Genomic DNA, 25,894 nt, shown 5'->3' with positions numbered 1-25,894 from the left:
GGGGGATATCTGTGCCCCAAGTAAACTGCTTGGCTCATTAAGTTAGGTTTGAAAAGTTGTGGTCTCTTCATAAGTGTAGAACCACTGTCCAGCTGATGTGCTGGGGATGCAGCTTTTGATTTTTTTATTTTTAATTCTTCCTGAGTTATGTTGTATGGAGGGATCAGGTTAGATAGCTGTGGACAAGTTAGGAAGACAGAGTTAGTAAACTGAATTTGGAAAGGCGGTGTAAAAGTAAAACTACTCTCAGAGGTGTGTTAGTCACAGCACTTCAAAATTGTATAAATTTTGAGTGGGTGGCTGAAAAAATTGGGATTACTCACACATCTCTAAACCTCGTAACAGGTATTCTGCAGACTGTGGTTCATCCCATGTTTTCCATTCTCTTCTTTAAGTGCTCAAAGTCTTTAAGTGTTTTATCTTTCTTTCCAAATAATACATTTTCAATCTAAATATGACTGTTCCTTTGTTCTGTTCTTCAAGTCAAGTGAGACAGTTCTCCACAGCCATGCAATAGCTAGGTAACTACTGGATTGCTGACACACCTGGGATCCGTGGTTACACAGCACAAACATCAGCAACCATCAGCATTTGCATCCCTATGCTGTGATGTTGTATGGCAAGCCCTTGTTTGTGCAACGTTTTAACTGTTGTGTTGTTGTTTTTTAAATTTTATTTTTATTGATTTAACTTTACTGCTTGATGTAGATTTGGGTTGTTGGGTGTCATTTGCAGGTGAATAATGTTACTTTTTCTTTTGGATGTGTTTTGAGGGGCTTGGGGGATTTCTCAATTTGAAGAGGTTGCACATTAAAGAAACTAGTAACTTGTTCCTCAAAGGCTACCTGAACAGACCTTTCCTCAAAGAAAAGAGAGATGCTGAAGTATACTGTGGTATGCTTAATTCTTCAATGAACTCTGTTATTAACTGCCCAGAAGTGATTCTACATTTATAATTGATGCAATAATTTGAGGTTCTTAGAGGTAATGCTGTCTAATGGACAATTAAGAGAAATGGCCAACAGAGGAAAGCGTTTTTAAAATAGGATTTAGTTCCATTGATATCAGTGTCCATTGTGACTTGAAGCTTTATTTGTAATAAATACTAGCAATACAATTTTGTGCAAAGCAAGAGATATCAAGTATATCTATTCATTAGTATGGCAAATGATCATTTAATCTTCTGTTCTTCTGTATAGGAAAACAGACTAAATGTAGAGTGCATATTTATCTTAACACAATGTCAATTGCAAATCTGATATCTGATTTGGTATCATACATATTGCAAGAAGTGGGCCAAAAAAGTTATTGATTTTAGAGGTTCATGCAACTCAAACACTTTTTTTTTCTTTTATTTTTTTGTTGTATGAATATTTAGTCAATATCATTTGAAGAGAGAATTCTGTAACAGCTATAAGCTATTTCCTTTTCTTTGTTTAAATGTTTTGCAGCTGGTTGTCTGTGGTTTTACTTGCTTGAACTGAATGTCTGATCTTTGCATTGCAGAAACTATGAAGCACACAATAAAACACAGTCCAAGAAATATGCCAAATGCAAGTATGAATTTATGGCAAGAAACAACAGTGAGCTTTCTGTCCTGAAAGAAGAGATTGTAGAGGTAACATTTTTGCAAAAAGAAAACATGAATTTATGATAGTTATGACTCATTTCTCTAGAGACCAGTGCTGTAAATATAATTGTGCATTTCTTCTGTCTTCTCTAGTATAGCTTTTGAAGCATCATTCAGTAGTATATACATAATTGGCTCTGGCAAACACTACACGCCTATGCATGGGGCAGAGTGAAAGACCATCCTGGAAAGCATTGGTACCCTGAGAGGCAGATAAATGTAGAAAGGAAGAAGAAACAGAAAAAAGTGTTTAGTGAGACTACACTCAAGTAGCCAGAACCCAGATTTCTGCTATCTGTCCTGCCCTAGTTTTTTCCTAAATCAGAAGTGCACTCTCTTCATATTTGTATCATCTTTTTGTTGGTCTTTTAGTAGTTTCTCCTTTAGTCAGCAGCATGTGGGCTATAGAGATACAAGCCTCTCTGTACAAATACTTGATTTTAATTCTGTTGTGTTGTCCTGCATGTGTCTGAGTTTACACAGGTTTATTTTACTTCCATATCCTTTCTACCGTGTAGCATTAGTTACAATGATAATCAAGGAGGCCTATAGCAGTTTCCTGGTGACATCAGCACAAGGTCTGTTGGCAGTCACAGAACCTGGCTATGATTTTGTTTGGAAATGATGCACAGTGTAAGTGCCATCAGAAAATATATGTAATTATTTTAACAAATTATTTCAGATTCTGGATGATAGAAAGCAGTGGTGGAAGGTCCGGAATAAAAGCGGCAACACAGGCTTTGTGCCAAACAACATTCTGGACCCTCTGAGGAATTATGAAGGTGGTCTGGGATTGCCAGAACCTGTGTACACCCGCACCATCCAGGTATGGTCTGCTTGGTAGAAGAGAAGCTTTTTATTGAAGTACGTAAAGAGAAGGAGATTCACAGCAAAGCTAAAATGTCTGCACAGGCTACCAATAAGTCAAAAGGTTTACATTTCTTTTACAGGCTCAAGTTCATTTCTTTATTGCATACAGTATAACAAGAAAATAAAGATAGAGAAATAAAGTGAAATAGAAAAGTGGCAAAATAGAAATATAGCAAAGTAGAGATATAGAAAAATCTTTTCCTGTAAGTTTTTTCCTTGCCTATTTACTAAGAGGTAGTAATTTCCATCCTAATGGATGCTTATGCATTTATTTTAATTGCAAATATCCTTTGTGCATTGATAGCTGTTGATGCCAAAGAAGGAGTTTGAATTATTTAAGGTAGGGTCATCTTTGTGCCTTCTAAGAGAGTGAACAGTGGCTTTTCTTTTTTATTTTCTCTCTTTGCATGTGTTTCTATCTTTGTCCTAAATGTATTTAATTGCTGCGATTTCAGAATTATAAAAAGCAGATGTTTTTACTTTCGAATTCACAATGCAGGTATTTTCAATTATTATCCCTGCGCATCATCAGCACTTTAGTCTTCTGACCTAATTTTGATTTTCTTTCTTTCATGTTATGGTATGGAATTAACATTGTTGTTTTTGTTTCATATATGTGCTGAAAATAATTAGAGGATAAAATATTCAAAAACTAAAGCAAAGCAAAGAAACAACACTCACCTTGCCTACACCTCCACCCTCCAAATGGTCTTACATCAGTGCAATTGTCCACCATTTTCAAATGATTTTAAAAACTGTGCAAATACATCAGGATTAAGCAGAAATTCCAGACTTGACTCTCAATGAGACTTTCAGACCAAGCAGATGCCAAACTTCTGTTAAAACTTGAATTAAATTTTATTTCATGAAATATTCATTTCTTCTGTCTACAAACACCAGCTGATGATTGAAAAACAAGAAATGCTGTGCAGCAGCCTGTATTGCGTACTCATCTAAAAGCTCCAGCTGAAGGTGCCACTGTGCCAGATGATGTGTGCAGAGCTATGTTGAAAGCTGCAACTTTTACAGTGTTTCCAGTCTTTCCACAGATATGGAAAGTCGCTTGAGAAATGGGTCTTATGTTATTTCTGGCACAGTCATGGCTGACATATCTTGAGATTGGTGGGCTTTAGTCAGATCACTTCTGAGTTTTTCCTGTCCTTAACAGTTTGCCAGTGATGTGTGAGCTCTTTCAAAACTGATTTGTCTTTTTAGCTCTGTGTGAAGTGAAGCATGTATCTGGAGTGCTTTTCAAATCCCAATTTAAGGGGCTGACTTATTTTCTTTAAGTGCATGTTAATTCTGTGTGTTTGGAAATTGCCAGGAAATATTCAGCAGACTGAATGAGTACAGAACTGAGTAGAGCTTCTCATACTGTATTTTTGTTGAAATGCTCTTCAGATTTTGAAGCTTTCTGTTTAAAATAATTGCATGACATGGGAAATAGTAAAATAATCACTTTCACCAAGCATTCTCCATGAAACTATGAAAATTAGGGACGGAGAACAACACTGAAGATAATTTTGGCTCTTCCCCTCTGGCAGGATGTTCCCTATAGTCTGTTGTTTATTTTGGTTATAGCTTTAGCATATTCAAATGTGAGCTTGAAGTGCTGTGAAACTATTTAAGAATATAATGCATTACACAGGATAAAGGAGTTTTTACCAAGCGTGTCAGTAATGTTGTTATCAACTTTGCTGTGATTATGATACACTTTTCAGAGTACTGCGTGTGCTCATTCATCTTGTTCTCTGTGATAGATACACGGTTCATTTGGGATCTCTTTGCATAACCCTATTTGTTTTCATAACAGTACTATGAGACATCGCTGCTATTTCAGAGAGAAATGAGGCACTGAAGGGATTAGTGCCTGGCCCAAGGTCAAACAGGAGAGCTTGCGGGCAGAGCAGTGAGCAGAAGCTCTTGCTGTCATTGCCTTCTCAAGACCCTGGACATGAGAAGGCTCTTAGTGCCAGGCTGTGTGCCTTCAGTTTTCAGAAAGCTCCTTTCCAAGTGGTGTGTCAGCTGTGGTGAGCAGCCTGCTCCACTCTGCGGTGGATGAATGACATGTACAAGGGACACGGCCTTCAATCCATTGCTGGCCAGAACAGATTTCCATATTATTATGAAGGATTAAGGATTCAATTGCAAGAGAACACCTTTTCTTTCTGTTATTCTCCATACTGATACCTTTTCTCTGAGAGCTGGATGCCTGATTATCATGACTATTCTTAGAGCTGCAAAGTTTGTTTTACTCTCACTCTGTTCCCTTGGCTAGGAACTCATGAGTCCTTGTGGCAGATTAGATTCTAATTTTTCTCTCGATCCCTTTCAGGATCTAGATCCCAGATAGGATCAGTTCAGTGCTTTCACGAAAGTACAGGCGACACCTGCAAGAACTTTGCAAGCAATATCTCAGTATTTTCATCATCTTTGTGAGGCTGTATTAATACATTGTCTTTCTTCTGATTAGAAAAATATACATATATATGTATATTTATCTGGCATTTTATCTCTAGTAAAACTGTCTCATTCAGTATTTCTGTACATTTAGTAGATCATTTTGATGTGTTTTTTTTTTAATCTTCCACTACTGTTAATTATATGCTCTCAGTTTCCTTTGTTGTTGGTCATTTAGCCTGCCTCTTTATTTTAAAGCAGCATAGTTTACCAGCCTCTACAGATGAGCATCAAGTTTTCAAAGTACTCAAACTTCTCCTTATGTACCAGTTTTTCTGGTGAACTTAATAATTAATAATAATATTTCATATTTGCTGTGCTTTTTATTTATTTTCAATGCTTTTTAGAAATATGAGAAACATAATTATGATAGAGATGTGTATCTTGCTGAGTGTGATAATTAATCTCATGATACCCTTTGTGAGGTGAGGCAGCTATTTTCTCAGTGACATACATAGAATCCTGAGGCACAGAGAGTAAATGTTAAGCCAAATGCAGTCCTATAGTCTTATTTTAATAAATCTTGTACTGTCACAGTTCTGTGGATAGTTATCCAGGAGCCCTGATTCTTGTATGTAAACAGCAAACGTCTCTACCTCATTTGGGACAAATGACCTCCGTGTTTGTTGGCAATCTTCCCTCAAGTCTCTTTTGAGTCTCTTTGTTTAGCAGTTCACTGAAAATATCTCTCTGTGGGAATTTGTTTTCTCTCAATCACAGTATTTGTGCTCCAAGTTAGTGTCATAGAGTCATACTCATCTTTTGCCAACTGGTATCTTTCCTGCTGATCATATTTGATAATGAAAAGATGCAGTTGCCAGGTGTTCATTTTGTCGTGGCCAAAGAGATGTCCTAATTTTTGATCATGGGCCAGTATCTTTTTTACTTTGTTCATATGGAATGCTCTTTAAAGTTGCCATCAGATCAAGTCCTTCTGATGGCTTTTAAAGGAAGGCAGTTCTCTGTCCAATTTGACATTGATCCAATCCCAGATTATGAGCTGACACTTATTACACAGAAATGTACTTGAATAATTGTAAAAAGTACATGATCCATGGTGAGAATTGAAAATCCACAGTGTGCCTCCCTATCATATATATTTTTGTAAGAAATGGAGGCTAAGCATGGCTAATACTAATCTGATTAAGTAAATTCTGTTCAAATTTCTCCTTTTTGCCTTCTAATACACATTTTGGCAGAGAAACATAAATTTCTCATAATGGGATTTCAATAGGCAGATGGTTGACTCTGCTTAATAGCTGAGTCCTCCAAAGGAAACTCAAGACTTCACTTGAAATTTGCTCTCCTAGTCCTAGATACTTCATTATCCCTTTTGGGTCCAGGCAGTTACTTCTTTTTTGTCTCTTAAAATACATCCAAAGGAAAGAAGGCACATGCCCCAGAATGAGAGGTCTACAGTGTGAGTATCAAGAAAACATCCAAACTACTGCGCTGTTGGCTAATCTGAAGCTGAGCACTCTGTACCACTCCTGGTGTCCCTGCCAACAGCAGTGTGACACTGAAATGTTCATAAAGAGACTAAATAGAAAGTGCTGTGTTAACTTAATGGGAGCACTTCCCAACACTAACACTGCTTATGGTTGTATCCAGTGATTCTTTAATGTTAAGTATTTGCAATAGCTTGAACACACATTTCCTGTTTTTTATATCAAAATGTGTTTGGAAACATGTTGCTCCCTGTTGTTCTATTTTGTTTCGTTGTTTGTTTGTTTGTCTTTTTAACAGTGTTTGAAAACTAGGGCTGATGCTGGTACATAAAAAAATTACATTAAAAAACTAGATCAAATCATATTGAATCTTGATTTTTTTTTTTACAAGATCCACTAGCATGTTGAAAAAGAGCTTTGGAACCTCTGTTTTTTTGTCCCATTAAATAAAAACACTTTCTGTCTAATAATAATAATAATAATCATCATCATCATCTAGTTCCAGCAAGCTTCTCTGATATATCCAGATTATTAATAAGTATTCAAAATAATATAATGGATTTGTTCCAATTGACATGAACTAAATGTATTCCTAAAAGAAAAACAAAATGCAAGGAAGGAAGAAAAAAACACAGGATTTTTTGATGGCATTAGTGAATTAGTGGGTACATGTGTGTCAGCAGCAATCTTTAACTTGTTTTATAAACTAGTAAATATTTTTAAGCTCAAATATGTAAGCATTTGTTACCATATCCACTCTGATTTAACTCTTAATATTCTGCAGTTACGTGTTCTGTGCATTCCTCTTTTTTGTTGTTTGTGTTGTTTTTTCAAACATCTATTTCTAATTTTCTGTCTCTTTGGATAAGTGCTTTGAAAAGAGCTCATTGCTTACATAGTGTCACATACATGTATTGAGGTAACCACTACTCCATTTGTTGTCCAAAAAAACCCAACTCGTTATATGAGTTGTTTAGTGAGTAAGAAGAGCTGATTATTAGCACTGATGTTCTTTTGCTTTTGAATTGCTAATATATATGAAATTTCAGGAGAGATGTGTGAGACAGTTACTGTTTACCTTACTGACAATACTCTTTGATATGATTTATTCCATTTTCCTCGCAGCAATTGCTGGGAGAGCTTTCAGAGGTAATGGAATTACTGTTCTGATATTGAACCTCAAAAATTATTCTTTTGGAGTGTGTAGCTACCAAATTCTGTAGAGCATGCTTGTTTAGTTAGTAGCAGTGAATAGAAATGATGGGGTGCATGTGTGGATGTTCTCAGAATATCCAGAATTAAAGAAAGGAGTTTTTAAAAAATGAAAAAAATAACAATGTTAAATTGATTAAAGTGTATAATTATTGTGCAATGTTCAAGAAAATTTGAAGTGTATTTCCCTGTAGTTTCGTCTTTAAATATAGAATTTGAGTGATGCTTCCAGTTTGGTTTCTATTTTCACTCCAGCATGTAGTAAGTCATTTTGATGAGACTTGTGATTGCAATACAGTGTTTCAGAAGCCACATTAATAGCATCTGCTGAGAGCTATGTGTAATGTTTTGCTATCGCTTCTTCTGGATTGAGATTTCAGTGACACGCAGCTGATGCCTTGGTTTGTAATGAATCCTCTCTACCATGAAAAGAGCGATGCTTTTTCTTTGCATGTTGTTTAGGAAGGTCAAGGACACACGTGATGGTACACTGTGGGGATAACACTCTAGGCATCTGAATTTGTGAACAAACCACAAACTTTTCTATATATTGTATTAAAATATTTTAATATCAGTGAAATTCTTAAATTCATTAAGATAATTTTGGATATGTTGTAGTACATCTATGTCTAATAAATTATGGAATGCTTACTAAATACCTACTAAAGCACTGCTTCCACCAAAAGACAGTATTATTAAGTACACATGATACTGCTTGTTCTATTTTATATTTCACATTTCACTTTTTTGGCATTTGACATTTTAGAAAATGTTTTGTGTCTTTACATCAAAGTACTGGAGTACAGAAAAGTCAGTCATGATTCTTATTTTTATATTAATTTCTCCACAGTGTACTGCAAATGAATACAAAATGATCCATATTAATTCATTTAAATCACTTAAATGCTAAAAACTGAAACAAGAAAGGTTTAATGACAAATGTGTTTTAGGACAATATGTTTGCTTCAGTTGCTGACTGCTGCAATTTAAGTGAAAAAATGATTTAGAGAAGGCAAAATACATTTTTTTCCCCTAGGCTTAAGGGAGCCTGATTGGATAAATTTTGGGCTGGTGTAACTCTGCATTGCTTAGCTATAACATGTTCATGTTCACTACAAATTGCCACTCCCATAGGTTAGATGTGTACCATGCTGGGGATTCCAGTATGAGGGCAGTGGTTGACATTTAATGAAGTTCTGCTTGTTTTCAGGGCAGTGATGTGCTGTTCAGTTTCTACCATATGGCTTCTACAAATATTTCCCTACTTGATCTACCATAAACCCTCTGCCTCCAAGGAATTAGTGAATGGCATTACAGGAAGGAGCAATGAGCCTGGGGAATGTACTCCTCTATTTTCATACCAGAGAAAGCAGACTTCTCATAACTTAAAAATGAAGCATCAGTGCTGAGCAAACAAACTTTAATATCAAAACTTCAAGCTTTATCAGTCCAAAACCATAGAGAGGGATCAGAGTTAAAACAGTGAGATGTAGAATTTGAACTGTTGGAAAGAAAAGGCTAACATAGGTTGTTTATGACCTCCTGGGCTTGTCTGTCACTGGGGTTGCTTTGGGAAAATGCACGCCTTTTCCTGCAACTGGCACCATTTTAAAGGCAAAGAAAGAGGAATTATTCCACAGAATTAATTTTGAGGCACCTGCCAGCTAGCTATTAACAACAAGATAATTTGCATGCTGTTGGAACACTTCATAAAGAAGGAAAAAAAAAAAAGCCAGCAGCCTTATTCAAAGAACTGTGGTGTTTGTGTTTAATCACATTGTTGTGCATAGTTCTCATACAGATAGTTGAAATGGCACAACTCAATTTTCGGAGGAGGAGCAGGAATCTCTTAAGCAGTGTCTGAAGTTCAGGAAACAATGTGCTACCTCAAATTCAGTGATGTTCCTAAGTTAAACCATTAGTCAGGCTTAGGAGTGACTGGATGTATTCATTTTTCACTCTTGTAACAGAACATTTCTAAAACATATGTTTTTATACTGATAAACTCCAGCAATTCAAAAATTTTGGAAGCTGTTCAAAAGTGCCAGATAGTAAAGTTCAGAATTTTAAAACAATTTTATGTATAGAAATCATCTGCTTGGAAGAAAGAAGCGCACTTGAGATGATGTGATTGTTCTGAATTTTATGTCTGAAAGAGAAGTAAAACCATACCAGATCAAATTTTGGCAAATTTTATAACTGTATCTAGCAGGGATGACTTTTTGAGCAATAAATGAAATCAGATGGTACAGAGCACCCCAATATTTTCTCCAGAAGCTTTGTCTAAGTTCTTGTCCAAGCTCTGTTGTCAAACTGAGTCTCACTGCATCTTTTCAGAAACAAAGGACAGACTATGTTGCTAAACAACCTGATCCGGTTCCTGTTACTCCTTCACCGCCTCCGATGCCTGCTCCGGTTCCTGCAGCTGTCCCCCTCCCTCCGAGCACCCCAGCACCCATCCCAGTTCCTGTGCCCAAGGCGCCAGCAACTGTCAGCCGCCAAAGCAGCACCTCTAGCGACAGCGGTGGTAGCGTTGCACGAGACAGCCAGAAGCACAAACAAGTTCCTGTGGACCGTAAGTTTGTCTAAGAAGAAAAAGAATGTTTCTCTCCCATCTTTGTATGTATGTTTTGCTTAATCTTCAAATTCGTTAAAGCCTTCTGTTTCAGATAAATGTTTAAGAAATACTTAGATTTAAACCCATATTTAAAAGACACATGTTCTATGCGTAGACAGTTCTCTGTACAATCGTGAAAGTAAGTAGGAGCAAAAACAGCCTTGCATCTGTGCCAGTCCTGTAATAGTGTATTCTCACATTCTCTTCTGTTATGACTATCTAGGATCTTTACTCGGTTTTCAACACTGCAAATGCTCATGCTGTTATTCTGGGTAATGTACTCCGCCTGCCTGAGTTCACTACCGCTTTCTAATCAAATCAATTTGAAATCAGTTGGGCTCTTTTTACACTTCTCTCCACGATCGTCCATACATCTAGGGCATTTACACCTTTCTGAAATACAAATCTAAGGCTTCCAAGGAGGCTTACAGTGGCTGATGCATAGAAAACAAATTTTAGTGGTAGTGTAGGAAACTTGTCATTAGAGCCAGAACCCTTGGTCAAAGCAAGAGCAGTTGGCAGGCCACTAAGCAAATTTATGTGTCCTTGTTTTAGGAGAATTAAAAGACATAATCCGTAGCTCTATTGATGGAAAAACATGATAATCTGCAGCAAGCAGTGTGTGGCAGTCATGAAATGTTCTGCTTAAAGTTTCCTTGTAATTATAAACCACAGTTGCTGCTGAGGATCCCACAGTGTACCAACTGAAAAGTGGTTAGGTTAACAGAATTTCCCTAATCAATAATTTCTGTCCTAAATATACTTGAAGTGATGAAATCACCTAGCTCAAAAATAGCAGAAACTTGTTGGCAAGCACTTGCTACAGCTTCTAAACCAGTAGTTCTTAAAATAATGAGGTTTTTGCTTTTCAGGAGTTGACAGCTTTTCCAATCCCCTTCCTTATCAGAAGATCTGATTTCCACCTGAGATGAAAACTGAAACCAAGAGTAGCCCTTTCTGCAGAGGGCCCCTTTCCCTGCGCTCCCAGCAGATGGGAAGCATCCCCACTTGCATACATTCAGCCTGCTGTGGCATTGCCTGGTGGTAGACCAGCTCTCTCTCAGACTCTGAACTCAGGAAGACTCTGAGACTCTTCAGCTTTCTTATACAACAGTCTAGCTGGTAATTAGAACAGCCTCTTGGGAGGAACACATCTCCCTGCTGCTTCCCAGACAAACTAGGACCAGCCTCTGCCTTTGGTTTGCCTCTTAAATGAAAACACAAACTTGAGGAGTTTTTTACAAAAGATGTGGAGGTTGACAGTGAACTTCCCCCCAAATAATTGATCTTGTTAGCTCCATGAGATGCTCTTCACATGCTGCAGCAGATGTGCATTTCTTTGAATCCATGATGGCTCTGTCTGTCTGCTATAGATGATAAATTTGAAGACCACTCTGGCTTTAGGCATGGGCTGTGAAGGGTTGGTTGCTGTAGACCAAGTGGTTGCAAGCCGTCATCTGCCGCCCCTTAGGTTGCACTCAAGCCAAGGCCTTGCTTGATGTCTGTAACCTCACCAGGGGTTTAAACTCAAGCTCACTGAGCTTCAGGTGCCAAGATCCCCAGAAAAATCCTGCCCCTACAACAGTCGTGGACAGCCCTTCCCAATCAGTAGCAGGGAATGTGCAGCCACCGCTACTGAGTGCATTTTGTTTGTTTGTGATAATGCATTTAACAATAGTAAGAATTTGTTATCTAACAGCTAAATATTTGTCTTTTGATTTGTCCTGGTCTAGATAAAATCTATATCTTCCAAAATCCGTGTAAATAGAGACACAATAGCAATTTTCTTGCGCTCTTCCTGTCTGGGAGAGTAACTGGTGCATACTACAATAACATTGTCCAAAGTCTTTATTTGTATATCACTGAGCATGTCATTTTGTCTTCCAAATCATACTTTGGAAAAAAAAAAAAATACAGATAGGGTCTGCATGCTTCAGATATTTTGCTGGAGATACTTTGTCCACTTTCAGCTTGGGGCCTGGGGCTATTTTATAAAAGGAAGAAGAAAATGGTTAAAACAGGGATTTTTCTTTTGTAATCTAAATTGTGATTAGAAAAAAACCCTAAACCATGTTGGTTTTATTCACATGACTGGCAAGAGGGATGAGTCCTTGGAGGATTCTTGTGAGAATATAAAATGAAATGAGAGATTGAAACATTTTTATAGTCTTATTGTTTTTCCATGTAGTGCCGTATCATTTTCCCCTGTTGCCATCAAGAGTAACAGGAAGAAAGGAAAACTTTGCCATCTGAATGCATCAGAAAAGTTAATGTAGTTACTCTTTGTGCAGCAAATTGAGAATGTGGAATAGTGACAACTGCAAATATCTTGTTAAGGAAATGGAGATTTTTCTAGAACATTTAGAAGTTGCACGTCAAGTATTTCTGCAGTAATACCAGTTAATGCATGATGAGTTTGTGTTAAATCAGCACGTTCTCTGTCTCTGAAGATGAAGACACTATTTCAGATTCTACCTATTTTTGTGAAAATTTCCACAGATCATTTTTTATGCATTTGAAAATTTATTTGGCATTCCCATTTACTGTATGCTAGTGACCAACAATGGAACTGAATGCTTCAGATAAAAGAGTTCTGTGTAAAGTTACACAGTTTGATTTCGAAGAAAAGAAATAGTCTTACCCCAGTTCCAGTATCTCTGGTGTAATAAACTAATTTATTATTATCATTATTATTTGTTTATTATTTTTAAAGCAAAGAGTGGCATTGTTTCAGTCAACTAGCACTACATTACTGAGGCTCGGAGTGAATTCAAATCATTTATTGTGATCTTTTCTTAAAATCCTTTAAAAATTTGATCACTATAGTAAAATATTAGGCTTAAGGCAGTATGTCTCAGCAATGGTAAATTTGTTTTTGTCTTACCTTGATTTGCACTAAGAAGTTTCCCAAATGGAAACAATCTTTTATTTTCTTTCTCGTGTTTTTTTTTTCACTTTTAAAACATTAAGTTTATGTTGGAAGAAATTCAAACTATGGCAGTTGAACAATCCAGTCCTCTTTGCCCATTTTCTATCTTGAGTGCTAGATTGCTCTATCTACTTCTGCAACACCAAGTTTCTCTCTTCTTTCTGGGGTCTCAGTTGAATGTATATATTTAGTTTGCTTTGGTTGGTAAAGGCAGGTGTGGGAATACAGGAGTCATCCCTGGGGAATAAGGTGGATAATAACTCAGAGCTAATGAATAGATCTTTAAAGAAAAAAAAAAAGGGGGGGGAAAAAAGTATAAGATTTAAATTAGAGCTTAAGAAATGACCTTGCCTTTATAAAGCATTCTTGAGAGTAACTCCTGTGGGGCACCTCTCTCTCCAGGCAGGAAATCTCAGATGGAAGAGGTGCAGGATGAACTCGTTCACCGGCTCACCATTGGCCGCAGCAATGCCCAGAGGAAGTTCCACGTGCCACGGCCAAACATTCCGGTAGTGAACATCACGTACGACTCCTCGCCTGAGGATGTGAAAGCATGGCTGCAGTCCAAAGGATTCAACCCTGTGTAAGTTTGAGGACAAATCTGAGAAAGTTATTAGAAGTATTCTCCTTATAGTTAGTTGGGCATGGTCTGACTGCTTTTTAAAATCAAGAAGCTTTCAGAAAAGCAAGATACTCTTGGAAAAAAAAAAAAAAAGTTTTAGAAAATATGTCTATTTCTACCTCATGGTTATTTATAGAGAGATATCTTTCTGAAAAAAATGTGTGCACATTAGCCTCCACCAAAAGGTACTGGTATGACACGTATGAATCAATTTCCGTTTTCCTGTTGCTTGCAGTTTTATCTTGATTTGGTAGCTCTACCTGAGGTGATGATTGATGAAGACAGCTTCTTCCTCTTTGGCCAGCACGTTCTTATTTATTTCTTGCTTGTTCCTTGTGACCCTAGGACTGTGAACAGCCTTGGTGTGCTGACCGGTGCTCAGCTTTTCTCCCTCAATAAAGAGGAACTGAGGACTGTTTGCCCAGAAGGGTCTAGAGTCTACAGCCAAATTACGGTACAGAAGTCTGCTTTGGAGGTATGTATAACCCTTCTTACTACTCTAATGCTGGCTCGCTGATATCTAGGATATATGATTCAAGTCATCATTTTTGAATGTATGGAAGTAAATAGCTCTTTCTGCAAGATACATATTTTTTTCCTCAGTTCTCATCATGTTGATATGCATCATTTGTACCTGGATTATTTGGTATTAGTGCATTGAGCAGCATTCCTCAAAACATTGGGTGGGATGTCTCCACACTTCCAAAGGGGTCCACAAAGCATCAGAAAAAGTACACGGTGGTACTTAAGCTTAAGTACATCTTCTTTGGTGGATCCTAAGTGTAACAAAACATGTTCAACTGAGTGTTAGCAGAATTACCAAGCCTTGGCAATGTGTATAGTACTTCTATGCTCATTGCTCATAACAGTGGTATTGTTCCTGAAAAAATTAAAAGCTGGGATTAAGAGTTGCCCTAGGAAGATTGCTTACCAATTTAAAACCATGAAACAGCTACATTTTTTTTTTCTTTTTAGCTTAATGCAGGAAGTAGAGAAATAGACTAGATAATGTCTAGGGGTGACACTAGTCCACAGAGGAGCTTCAGTCTTCAAATTCTGTTTAAAGGAAACTTAATAAATATATATATTTATTTCTCTCATCAGAAACCTGGAACTACCTTCCTTAAAGAATTTGAACTTTAACTGCCAGATCTGTTTTAAAAGAGAAGTTTAAGATGATGCATATTTTACAATTTACCTGATCAGCATGGACCAGAGAGAATTGCTATTAACACTATCAAACTTGCTTCAAGTCTTAATTTCCTGTTAGGAATATGTTGCTAAGTCCAATGCAATCCATTATTTCCTAGTGAGTATGTTTGTATATACTTCAGCTTCTACGGAATGTCTACAGTCTTAAGTTTCATGAAGAAAGTCCCCATGTATGGAGCAAAAAAAAAGAAAAAGACTATTAAAATAGTCTAAAACCAAATTTACTTCCATATCATTATTAATAAAATATGCTTCAGAATGTGACCAGAAGAGCAGTGTAAACTATATATCTCAGAGATGTAGGCTTGATGGAGGAAATCCAGGAAGTGAGAGTTTGACAACTGCACCTGGAAGAACATTTCTTGTGAAGAGCTGTCTGTCCTACCAAAGGACTTGGTGGCCTTCCCACAGAGAGGGAAAGGTCAAACCTTTCCCTCTCTGTGATGTTTTTCTGCTTACCTCAGTTAGGCTTTACTCTGCAGGAAACTACTGAGCAGTAAAAACTTGCCCAGTGTTAATAAGTGGGTCCTGGGAGTTTAGCAAGGTTGTTGGATTTTGTTAGTGAAAAGGTAATGCAAATATTTATTTCTACTTTAATTATTTGAGGTTTAACTGATGATTTTCAGAACTGAAGAAATTTTTGATTACTTTAGCCTGTTTGCTTTGTTGTCTGGAATACAAAGGCACATCTTCCTTTCTGTCCGTATTTTGTATTTCATGTATCATATCATTTGTAATATCTGAATTTCATATTGCAAGTCTTAGAAAAGCTGTCCATCTCTGTTTAAGATAATCTATAGGAATGTGCATGATGAATAAGTCCCAGAAAGTCTACCAGTGACTCAGGAAACATGGGCTCATGTCTTCCAAGCAAGGTTATGTTTTATTGCTCAAACTAGAAGCATTTCCAATTACAGAAGCATTTAAGTACACATGTACTTGTTGTACCAGTGTCAGACTTGTTACACAGCGAAGCAAAACAGAATGCTTTTTATAAGTATGGTTATGGCCTTGACCACAGTAATTGTCCTACACAATTAATCAGTGACAACTTCTCATGAAGTTCTGTAGCTCTGGCATTCTTTCCATAGTACTTTGGTATCATATTTCTGTAAATGTCCTGTGTGCTATGCATAAATAACAGTAATGGCCAAGAGAAAACAAACCCATATGCTGTCTACCATTACAGAGCTCCCTGCCTCATCTATGTTTGTTATTTGTAGCCAGGAACTTCCATGAGTGTTTCTTGATTCATACAGTTTCTGCAGGTCAATGAAAGCCCTGTCTCTCAAATTGGGGCCTGCATTCCCTGTTACTGAAAAACAGATCCTCACCTGTATGCAGCTGCATTCTTATTTTTTTGGTTTTTTTTATGTTCTTCAGCCTTAGGCAAAGGAATTAAGTATTCTGAAATTGGAGTTCCAATTCCAATTGTTATTGGAATTTAGTCATGTTATCTTTATGAGAACTCCATTTAACCCTGATTCCAAACCACTTTAAAACATCAAAGACAGCACTCAGAGTTTTGTGGCCCCAGTACAAACATGACAAAGGAGCAGACCATGAATGTAGTGGAGATGTTTGGGGTTTGGCAGCTTTCTAAGTCTGGCCAAACAAAACCAGAAAGAAAACTCTGCATGAGATCAGTGTGTCAGAGGGCAAAACAGCTGGACATAGCCAGGGCCAAACACTGTTTCTGTCCAAGAAGATGGTGGTTGCAAGCAGCAGCATGTCAGGAGAAGGCAGACTGAGATGCCCCATACATCTTCTACTGATTGGGATTGCCTTCTGGGAAGCTTTTGTTCAGGATTGCTCCATAATGTTGAAGTATGCAAACTATAGAGCATTTTACCCAATTGGCCAGTCAGCTGTATGAATTTACTTTTTCACTGCAAATTGAAAATGTTAATAGTTGCAGTGATCATTAGATGCTGTGTGTGCATTTCTTCAAATTTTGTGGAGCTCTGGGCATGAAGAACATTAGTCAGAAGATAAGCATAGAGATAAAATATCCTGAACATTGCCTTTGTCATCTCTGCGATGATCTCATCTCTGTGGACTTAAATTCTGCATTCCTGTTGTCTTCCTACTCCATCTATGGAAAGCATGGGAACACATGAAAATAGTTTTTATCTAGTCCATGCATCAAATTGCTTGTTCTCTAGAGCACCTGGTTGTAAGGAACAATACAGACATAGAAACGTGATGGACCAATGGGGCTTTTCACTGAGAGAGTGGTAAAGTGCTGGAGCAGGCTGCCCAGAGAAGCTGTGGATGCCCCCTCCGTGGAGGTGTTCAAGGCCAGGTTGGATGGGGCCCTGGGCAATCTGATCTAGTGCCTGATTTAGTGGTTGGCCACTGTGCCCATGGCAGGGGGTGACATGATCTTTGAGATACCTTCCAACTCAAGCCATTTCATGATTTTATCATTGCATTTGTTGATTCTGATTTCAGCATGCTGAGTCTAAAGCATGTAAAGTTTACTGGCTTACTGATACCTCATGATTTGGTTAGAGACTAAGCAGAGCTGAGGTCTAACAGTCTGTTCAAAGGATTGTGTTCCCCAAAACAGCCCTGGGCTGCTGAGCTATGCTGTTCACTGTTTCAGCAGGATGTGTCTGTTGTGCTGGGACATGTGTTGTATTGCAGTTTCTTTTCAAGCCCATCAGTCAGGTTTTTACTGATGTTATCAGGAAGATAAACTGTTGCAGCCATGGCAGCTCAGTTCTTTGCAGAAAAAAAAAAATTTGATGTGACCTCTGATAAAGCAAGCTGTCAGGTATTTGCTAATATTTTTTATGCATTACTTCAGTAAAGTGCAGATTCTGTGCTTGTTCTGTATCTGGAACCAAGTGGGCAAGGACAAGATGAATGAAGACAAATCCAGGTGGTCTGTCACTTTCAGGGAGTTAGTTATGTGCCCCCTGCTCTCTGCTCTCACTCAGGGAGCAGGAGAGAGAGCAATGGTACTTTAGCTAGGATAAGTCCATCTCTTTCTTTAGATGCCCACCTGTCTGCCAGGACATGGCATCAGATAACGCATTGTAATAAACCTAATGGGATAAATCTAAATTAAATTTTGTGTCATGAGATAAATTCTAAGAGTTGAAGGATTTTGAGAAAGTTGAAGAATCAGTTGAAGGATGTTTTTCCTATAACAGTCGAGAAATTTATTTCACAATTTTCAAAAACAGTTTCTGCTTTCTTAGTGAGGGGATATTTGGGAAGCTAGCGTTTAAGCTTGGAAGGTCATGCCACAGGCAAGTAACACAGCAGTGATATAGATCTTGTTTCATACTCTCCTAGCCTTATTCAAAGTCATGTGTGCTTTGTAAAGTTATGCTCTACTGCATGTACATCCTGGCCTTGTTAATAACTTCATTTATGTTTTCAAAGAAATCTATTTGCCCTAGCTCTTGAGAACTGTTCTTTCACCCTAAATGTGAAATTAAGCCTTTTCCTCAGAATGCTGTTCTCGGGCAACATTGATACATTAATAGGATTCAATTCTTATTACTGTGCTCTGGGTTTTAGTACTGAATTTTTGATCAGCAACTGCTTGATGTCACACAGTACGATGTAGAATACTAAGATTAGTAATCCAAATCCTTACTGAGGCCTTGGCTGTGCAAATCCACGGGCATGCATGAATTTAGTGGTGACATAGATCTAAAAGCCCAAGGATTTTTGTGCTTTAATTTCTAAATATGATTGCCATGATTTTTAAGTACTCGAGTGAAATCCTAGCAAATTTGGTGGACTTTAACTCTGTATTTAGGCCGTATTTCGATCTATGAGTATCCAATGCTAATGGAGTCTTGCATGAGAGGTAACAGTACCCAGCAGTGTTAAAAATCAAGCTGGTTAACAGTTTATAAGCTCTTTTCTGATCTACATTTAGGAATAGCGTAAATGCTTCTGTTTTCCAAATGTCACATAACCAGATTCTTAGTGCATTTTAGTGGTGGAGCTGCAAGTTATGTTTAACTTGCTCAAACATCTATCTTAAATGAAATGCTGTCAGTAGAACTTCATCCTTTGTCAAAATCACAGATTAAAAGCTCTTCTTTTTTCTTTCTTTGTAGGCTAACAGTGGCAGTTCAGAACTGCAAGAAATTATGAGAAGACGACAAGAAAAAATCAGTGCAGCTGCATCAGATTCAGGTGTGGAGTCTTTTGATGAAGGAAGCAGCCACTAAAAGTCTTTCCTCTATTCTTTAGTTCCACTGACCATAGCATTATACAGTCCAGCTTTGCTTTAGTGAAGGGGAATGTCTTATTACTCTGTAAAAATACATAACTAGCCATCATAAAGAAAACTTACAGTAGTATCTGCAGAAGTACTTGCTGCTGGCTTCTCACCATTAAAAATGAAAATGAGAAATCCAATGTAAGTTCCTGACAGGTGAAACTATTGGCACTAGAGTCACTTATACCCAAAGACATGCCTTGGCTTTATGGAATTAACATTTCAGTGACAGGTAAACTGGAATGTATTTTTATTTTTGATCCATCCTAGGAGAGTTGAGCCAGCAATAAAAAGCATTTGAACTCTTTAGTAATAATATAGTTCTGAATTCCATCGCCAGCTGTAGTATGCAACTATGTCTTTCTTACAGTGCATTCAGCTGCAGGATGTTTAGTTGATGCCAGCAATCAAAGAGGTAACGTTTAGGGTATGAACAGCAGCCCAGCATAGACTGAATCTTTCTTGCATTGCTCCCAAGGTATTTTATTACTAATGACGCTGTTTATACCAAAATAATACTCTGTACTTTGATTTTATCAGTACTTCTCTCGTGATGAACAATAATATTACACAAGGAATTAATAGAAAACAGTAACACAACTCAGCTGAAAGAGGGGATCAGATCTGCTGTAGGTAGTCATGAAACAATTCTCATTATTTTTTTTTAATACACTTGCCTTTTTTGTTTGTAACTTAACCTGTTGGAGGAACAGTGTATAATCTAGACTTTGCGTGTTGATCCCAGACGTCAGTTTTTCCATATGTAAAAAGCTGTTGTTCCTTTATGAATGTAATCTTTTGGAAAATTGGATTCCTGAAGGCAAAAGGGAGAGAAAAGGAAGCGACCCTTCCAGCAAATATTATTTTTGAAGATGCGATGATTTTTGTCACAAAAATGTTCTGTTACTTCAGATGGTGTTGTGATTTTATATATAATATATGTATTATATATAATATATAATATCACTTAATTTAGACAAATTTAATCATCTAGTTTGATTAAGTTTCATAGTGCCTTTTCCACATGAATCAGCTTAAAGTCTGCAATAAACAGTATTTCTTGTCTGTTAAATAGTTGTATCTTTCTGGCTACAAAGATGGTATTGAAATAAGAAAGTGTTCTTGATTTTTGCCATTAGTTTGCTTTTCCTCTGTGTACAAGGAAAAAAAAAAAAAAAGAATCCTATTCATTTTTTTCATAAAAGAAATTAAAATCTTAATAAAGGTGTTTAGTGCCATTTATTGTAAATGTCCTTACAAATACTATTTCTGTGTGTTGGTTATGTGTCAATGTATATATTTACTCTGGTTAAAAGCACATATGACACCTGTTATTTAAATGTGGTCTTACTCAGAAATGGTTCTGAAAGTGAAGGGTCCCAAACTTAAGGCTCCAAGTGCCACAGCAATTCCAAGACGAGGATTTCTGTCTTACCCCTGAAAGAAATGATGATTCCCCTATCACATGCTCCCTACTGGAGACATTTGAACCAGAACACATTCATGATGACTGCATCCATTCAACCTATACACACAACTTTATGGGAGAAAGTTGACTATCTCACTGCCCAGCTTGTTATTAAAAGTCAAGTCTGGTCCTCCCAAGATTTGAACTCTCTAAGCCATGTTTTAAATTTTCTTTCCTGCACCCTCACTTGTATGTATGCATACCTACCCAGTCTGATGTGTTTGCTGTACAGCAGTCTCCTTCACTGCGTGATGAATGACTAAGAACATAAAGGAAAGTCTCAGGCTGTTCTTACATAGATACTGCTTGTAAGTACAGAAATAAAAAACTTAAAAAGATCTTTGAAACCTGGACATAAAAATTAAAGTCACTTTTTTTCACATGGAAAGTACATCTGATATCATAAAAGCTATATTGATGGCTTCGTGCACCTCCCTTTTCCTGTTAGGTATCAAAATACAAAGCCAGTTCTCATACTCACTGCAACTTTGTTCTTGGATTGAACATACAGCTTTGCTTTTGCTCAAAAGAAGCCACCACCTTAGACTTTATGTAGTTTGGTACACAGAGGTGTTAGAAGAAACCCCATATATCTTCTCTGAAAGAAAAGAGGTGGCTTCTCAGCGGGTTTTGTAGTTGGTAGTTATTTTTAATCTGAATGTGGTCAGTGTTCTCAGAGATCTTTGGAGACACCTGGGAGGAAAACAGGAAAATCCTTCCGTGTAAGCAGAATAATCTGTATGTTTTGTTTCCCTTGATTTTGTTTTCTTTTCTGCATTTTTAAAAAGTATTATTTTTTAAATTAACTGCTAATGATTAACCAAGCCAGTAAAGCTTGAAGCTGAATTTTACACTTCAACATTGCTGAATTAGACTGTACGACTTCTATGTAACAATCTGGAATTTTAAGTGATGTTAAAGCAGATATTACCCATTTTCCTGGAATTTTCTTGATGGTTTAAGGCACTCCAGAGAGCTTCATACTTCCACTGTGCAGTTTTTGAGTTTATAGCCTGGTGGCAGTTATGAGAAAGTAAAAGGAGGTTTGATTTAGGGTTAAGAAAATGAAAATAAATAATTTTCTGCAAAATTCTCCATGTCTTAGAGGAAAATGAAATTTCCAAATGCAACATTTCATTCCAAATGTCTTCTCGAGGCTTTGAGCAGTGTGTTGTGATTTTTGTTTTTAACAGTAATATTTTAGAGAGATACACTGTGTATAATGGTGTGGAGGAGCTTTGGCATCCCATGCTTACTCAGCAGTTTTATGCTTTCTTTGCACACACGGTGTAACAGCAGTCACTTCTGCCCACTTTTCTTTAGTTAGCTTGCTTCCATGACAAGGTAAAGCTGGCTGTAGAGAATGTTGATTCATGCCAAAAGCTCTATATGCTTCTTTTGAGCCACACAGTCTCTCAAGCACTCCTATTGCTCTAGAGGTGCTGTTGAAGAAGGCCAGGAGAGGTGGTACTTCCATCCCACACAGGCAGGTTTGCACAATATATGAGTTAGGAAAAGATATTTTGTCTAAAGAAAGGGGTTTTTGTTTGTTTGATCTTAATAGCAATTGACTTTGTGAAGTAGCAACCTGTAACAATCAGAAAGATCAGTGTGGTGGAATGGTGATGTAAGAGGTGTAATGGCAAGTGGATCAGCGCAATAGGAAGATGTTACAAAGGAAAAGTGTTCATGCCACAAGGGAGAGATCTCCAACCAGAGATCTTTCCACAGTGGCAGTCAGCCCTTAAATGAGGTCTAAGAGAGGTGCAGCCAGGCTCCATCCCTTCTGGTCACACAGCTGAATTGCCTTCACCTTCCCAGGGCTGACTGGGTCTTTTACCCAGGTGCTCAATCAGAGGTTCAGGCCACAACTCCCATACACACCCAAAGGAAAAATATATACCTGCTAACATGTATTCAAAATAACAAGCATTCAAAATTCAGGCTACTCAGGCAGTATAGTTAGCAACGGTGTGATGTTGGCAAGCTATCTTGTACTTTGTTATGGTCTGCCAAGAGTCAGTTACAGCCAGCTCAAACTGTAATGGTTTGTGTGCATATCAGTGTTTTAAAAGTAACCTGGATACTCTGGGCTATGATACAGAATAAACGTAGAATCAGTGGGCAAGGCACAGAGGGCAGTAGATGAGAAGGCAAGAACATTTGTACCTTTGTGGGTTTGTTGGTTTTTATACCTGCTAGAAGTTCTCTAGAGGGGTGTGAACATGTTTTCTAAGTAAGCATGTGGTGACACTGTGAAATATAAACCAACAGAAAGGCAAGGTCTGGACTGTCAAGTGCTCTTTTATCATTCTAACTTCTGTTCAAATTAGACCAGCAAATCATGGCCATTCCCAGTTATATGGCAGGCCCTCCAGCTGAAATGCACTTGTGAAGGAACAGAAACAACGGTATTATTGAAGCTTTCTTGTTAGCAGCCTACCCCCTAAAGATGGCTCCCTGCCCATTTGCGTACATTTGCAGGCTTCCAATTTAAAACCATGGCAGCCCTGCTTTAGGAGTGGACCTAGTGGAAACTTCAAATGTGAAGTGTGCACTTCACCTCACATTTAATAATCAGAGGTAGAGTCTTGTTTCTTTCAATACTCTTCAAAAGGACCTGGTTTATTTAAGGGTTGTGTTATCTATGCAGTTTTGTGTTGCACATGTGGGAGAGTTTGAAGGAAGTTTTCCATTATAACTATTACTGAGATGGAATAGATATTAAAGGAATATGCACCTATTTATCAGTTGAAGGAATAGCACTTCAAAAAATAAATAAACCCATTGTCATCTAAAGGAGGATATCAGGCTCCTGAAAGTGGCTGAGCTACCACCTCTGGTACGCTGGCTGTGCAGTGAATACAAAGTATGTGTGAGTGCACTTGCTGTTTTGCTGACAGTGACTTCTTCACAGGTAAGCAATCCAGTGTGTTTACTTTCAGTTCAAGTTTGTTTTGTTTACATTGAGTTACCATTGCTGCTAACTTCCAATGAGGTGACAAAAAGCAACAGGCTACAAAATGCCATCAAACATCCATTCTGACAGCATCCATGTCACAATACACAATGATGTACTGGAATTATACAAAGACAAAAAAATATATATAGCTAATTATTCTGACTAGAACTGAAACTGACAGCAAAAAGGAAAAGAGCCCATCGCCTTGACCCGACGTCCCTGCAGGAATCTGTCCCGATGCTTTGGCAGCCTCGTAGCAATAAAGCAATAACCATATCCCTTCACATGCCAAAAAAAAAAAAAACATTTTTGTAACACCGTGAATTCCTGGCTCGGAAAAATAGTTACATCCATTAAAGCACATTTTTTTTTTTTTAACCCAACCTGAATCAGCTTCACATTTTTACACAGGTTTAATACTTATTAAAAATAATAAACAAATGAGGGGTATAGGCACCGTAGATTGCTCAGACAGTTAGATGCTATAGAAATGGAATTGAAGCTACCTCAGCTGCACTTGGATTAGATTGATCTAAAAAAAATAACCTTCTCAGTGGCGTTACTGAAAAGGTTGGAGAAAAGAGCAATATCTCTGCTTTATTCCTAGCAGCACTGTCACAAACCACAATGACCCCGTTCCTCAGCTGCCTGCTTCAGCTTCAGGCTCCATGGTCTGCATTTCCGAAGGTCAGTCCGTTCCTTGGGTCTTGCATTTCCCCAGGCCCCAAGCAGAGAATGTCAGGGCTGCAAGAAACAGTTCAATTCAGGTACCCAGCACCCCTGCCCCCCTCTTTCACAATCTCCATATTTCTTCATGTATGTTCATGCCTTGCTATTCACTAATGAGGTATTATTAGATACTAACAATGCCTGCTCTCCTATGGACGTTAGCACAGACCAGTGACACATGAAGAAAGGTCTTCATTCAACCCTTAAAAAAATATTGCACTTACTTACTTACTTTAACCTTAAGCCCAACCTGCACAGAAACAAATAAAATAACTGAAAGTACCAAACAAGAAAACCCAATGCTCTGGAGCACTCTATTTTATGCACATCTTGTAGTGTCTTTTCCTTCATGTTGTTCAGTTGAATTTGGTCCAGTATTTAAAAAAATGTCCAGAAATTAAAACAGTTCAAAAGACACCGCAGGCTTGTTAAGGCTTTTTCTCCCCAGTGCTTCTGAAAGTTAAAGTTTCTGTTTCTCACTGTCCGCGTACCGCAAGGCAGCGGTCTCTCATGGTGGTTCAAGCCACCAAAAGAAAAAAAATTGGAAGCAAGGGAAGATGGGTGTGCTTCATGGTCTCACCTGGAACAATAAAACAGGGAGAGAACGTGTTAGAACTAGGTAAGAAACAGAGATCTTGGCATATAGTTCTACTAGACATCCATACAGAGGCCTAACTATAATGAGGCTCTGACACCCTTTTTAGATGGTGAATTCCCTACAAGTGGGCAGATGAGGCCTGTGCAAAGTCATGGGTGTGTTTCATGAGCAGGGGAATGACACACACAGATGCTGTTACAGGTGCCTGTGCCACATCACAGAATGCCAGTGCAGATGGCTAGTGCCTGTCATGACTCTCCATGAGGTAGCTGAGAATCCACTTTGTGTCAGCAGCGTGCAGCTTCCTCCTTCAGCCAAAAGCAAATGTTAAGGTTATGGATGGCTTATTACTGCCACCTAATGAACTAAAGCTCACTAGCTGAGGCAGGGCCATGTGTCCTCACAGTGAGCCCAAAGCGAAAGGCAATGTTCTTGCTTCATCAACAGAAAACCCCAGAGCACTGCTTGGTGTGCTGCTGGGAGCCAGGACATGCTGTTGCCTGCATTGAGGCAGTCCCTGGGGCCTGGTGGAAAAGCACAGTGGTAGCCCCTGCTCATAGCAGTGCCTGGCCGAGAGTCCTCCTGTTCCCTGGCTCCCAGCGTTCCCTGCTGGAGCTCCTGAGTTCCTTCACTCCTTAGGAAGCCCTGCTGGCATGCCACCAGTGTTGGCGGCCCAACCCAAACCCTCAGATGGCCCTGGTAACCTGCAGATGGGAGTGATGTCAGGACAGAATAATTCTCCCTCTGCCTGAACCCTTCACTCATTGCAGGATGTAGGAGGACAACTGGAGTGACAGCTTCAGTTAAATCCTTGGAATTTCAGGATTCTCTAATTCTTTGAACATGTGAACCAACAAACCCTTACACTGCCAAGAGAAGTACGGTGAG

General features: G+C 38.2%; 2 protein-coding genes across 7 annotated transcripts in view; one reads left to right on the top strand and one right to left on the bottom strand.

The window, feature by feature from the left end:
- The window catches only part of EPS8 (EGFR pathway substrate 8, signaling adaptor), a 134,996-nt gene extending 114,499 nt beyond the window's left edge, over window positions 1-20,497 (top strand). For all 5 annotated transcript variants that reach the window (XM_031589926.2, XM_031589927.2, XM_031589925.2 and 2 more), the window contains exons 16-21: window positions 1,507-1,618; window positions 2,313-2,456; window positions 9,958-10,195; window positions 13,569-13,749; window positions 14,134-14,263; window positions 19,086-20,497. In XM_031589926.2, the coding sequence (XP_031445786.2) occupies window positions 1,507-1,618; window positions 2,313-2,456; window positions 9,958-10,195; window positions 13,569-13,749; window positions 14,134-14,263; window positions 19,086-19,199 (919 nt within the window). In that variant the 3' untranslated portion in view covers window positions 19,200-20,497. The remainder of the gene's footprint in view (window positions 1-1,506; window positions 1,619-2,312; window positions 2,457-9,957; window positions 10,196-13,568; window positions 13,750-14,133; window positions 14,264-19,085) is intronic.
- Window positions 20,498-23,565: 3,068 nt separating this feature from the next.
- The window catches only part of PTPRO (protein tyrosine phosphatase receptor type O), a 149,658-nt gene continuing 147,329 nt past the window's right edge, over window positions 23,566-25,894 (bottom strand). The window contains exon 27 of one of the 2 annotated variants that reach the window (XM_090145733.1): window positions 23,566-24,988. The gene's annotated coding sequence lies outside the window, so the exon portion shown is untranslated. The remainder of the gene's footprint in view (window positions 24,989-25,894) is intronic. The other variant, XM_090145734.1, reaches the window with a different exon arrangement.

The sequence above is a fragment of the Phasianus colchicus genome, chromosome 1 (genome assembly GCF_987193195.1).
Source record: "Phasianus colchicus chromosome 1, bPhaCol1.hap1.1, whole genome shotgun sequence".
Lineage (NCBI taxonomy): Eukaryota > Metazoa > Chordata > Aves > Galliformes > Phasianidae > Phasianus > Phasianus colchicus.
The sequence above is the reverse complement of the archived record's forward strand: the minus strand, read 5'-3'. Positions and strand labels throughout refer to the sequence as shown.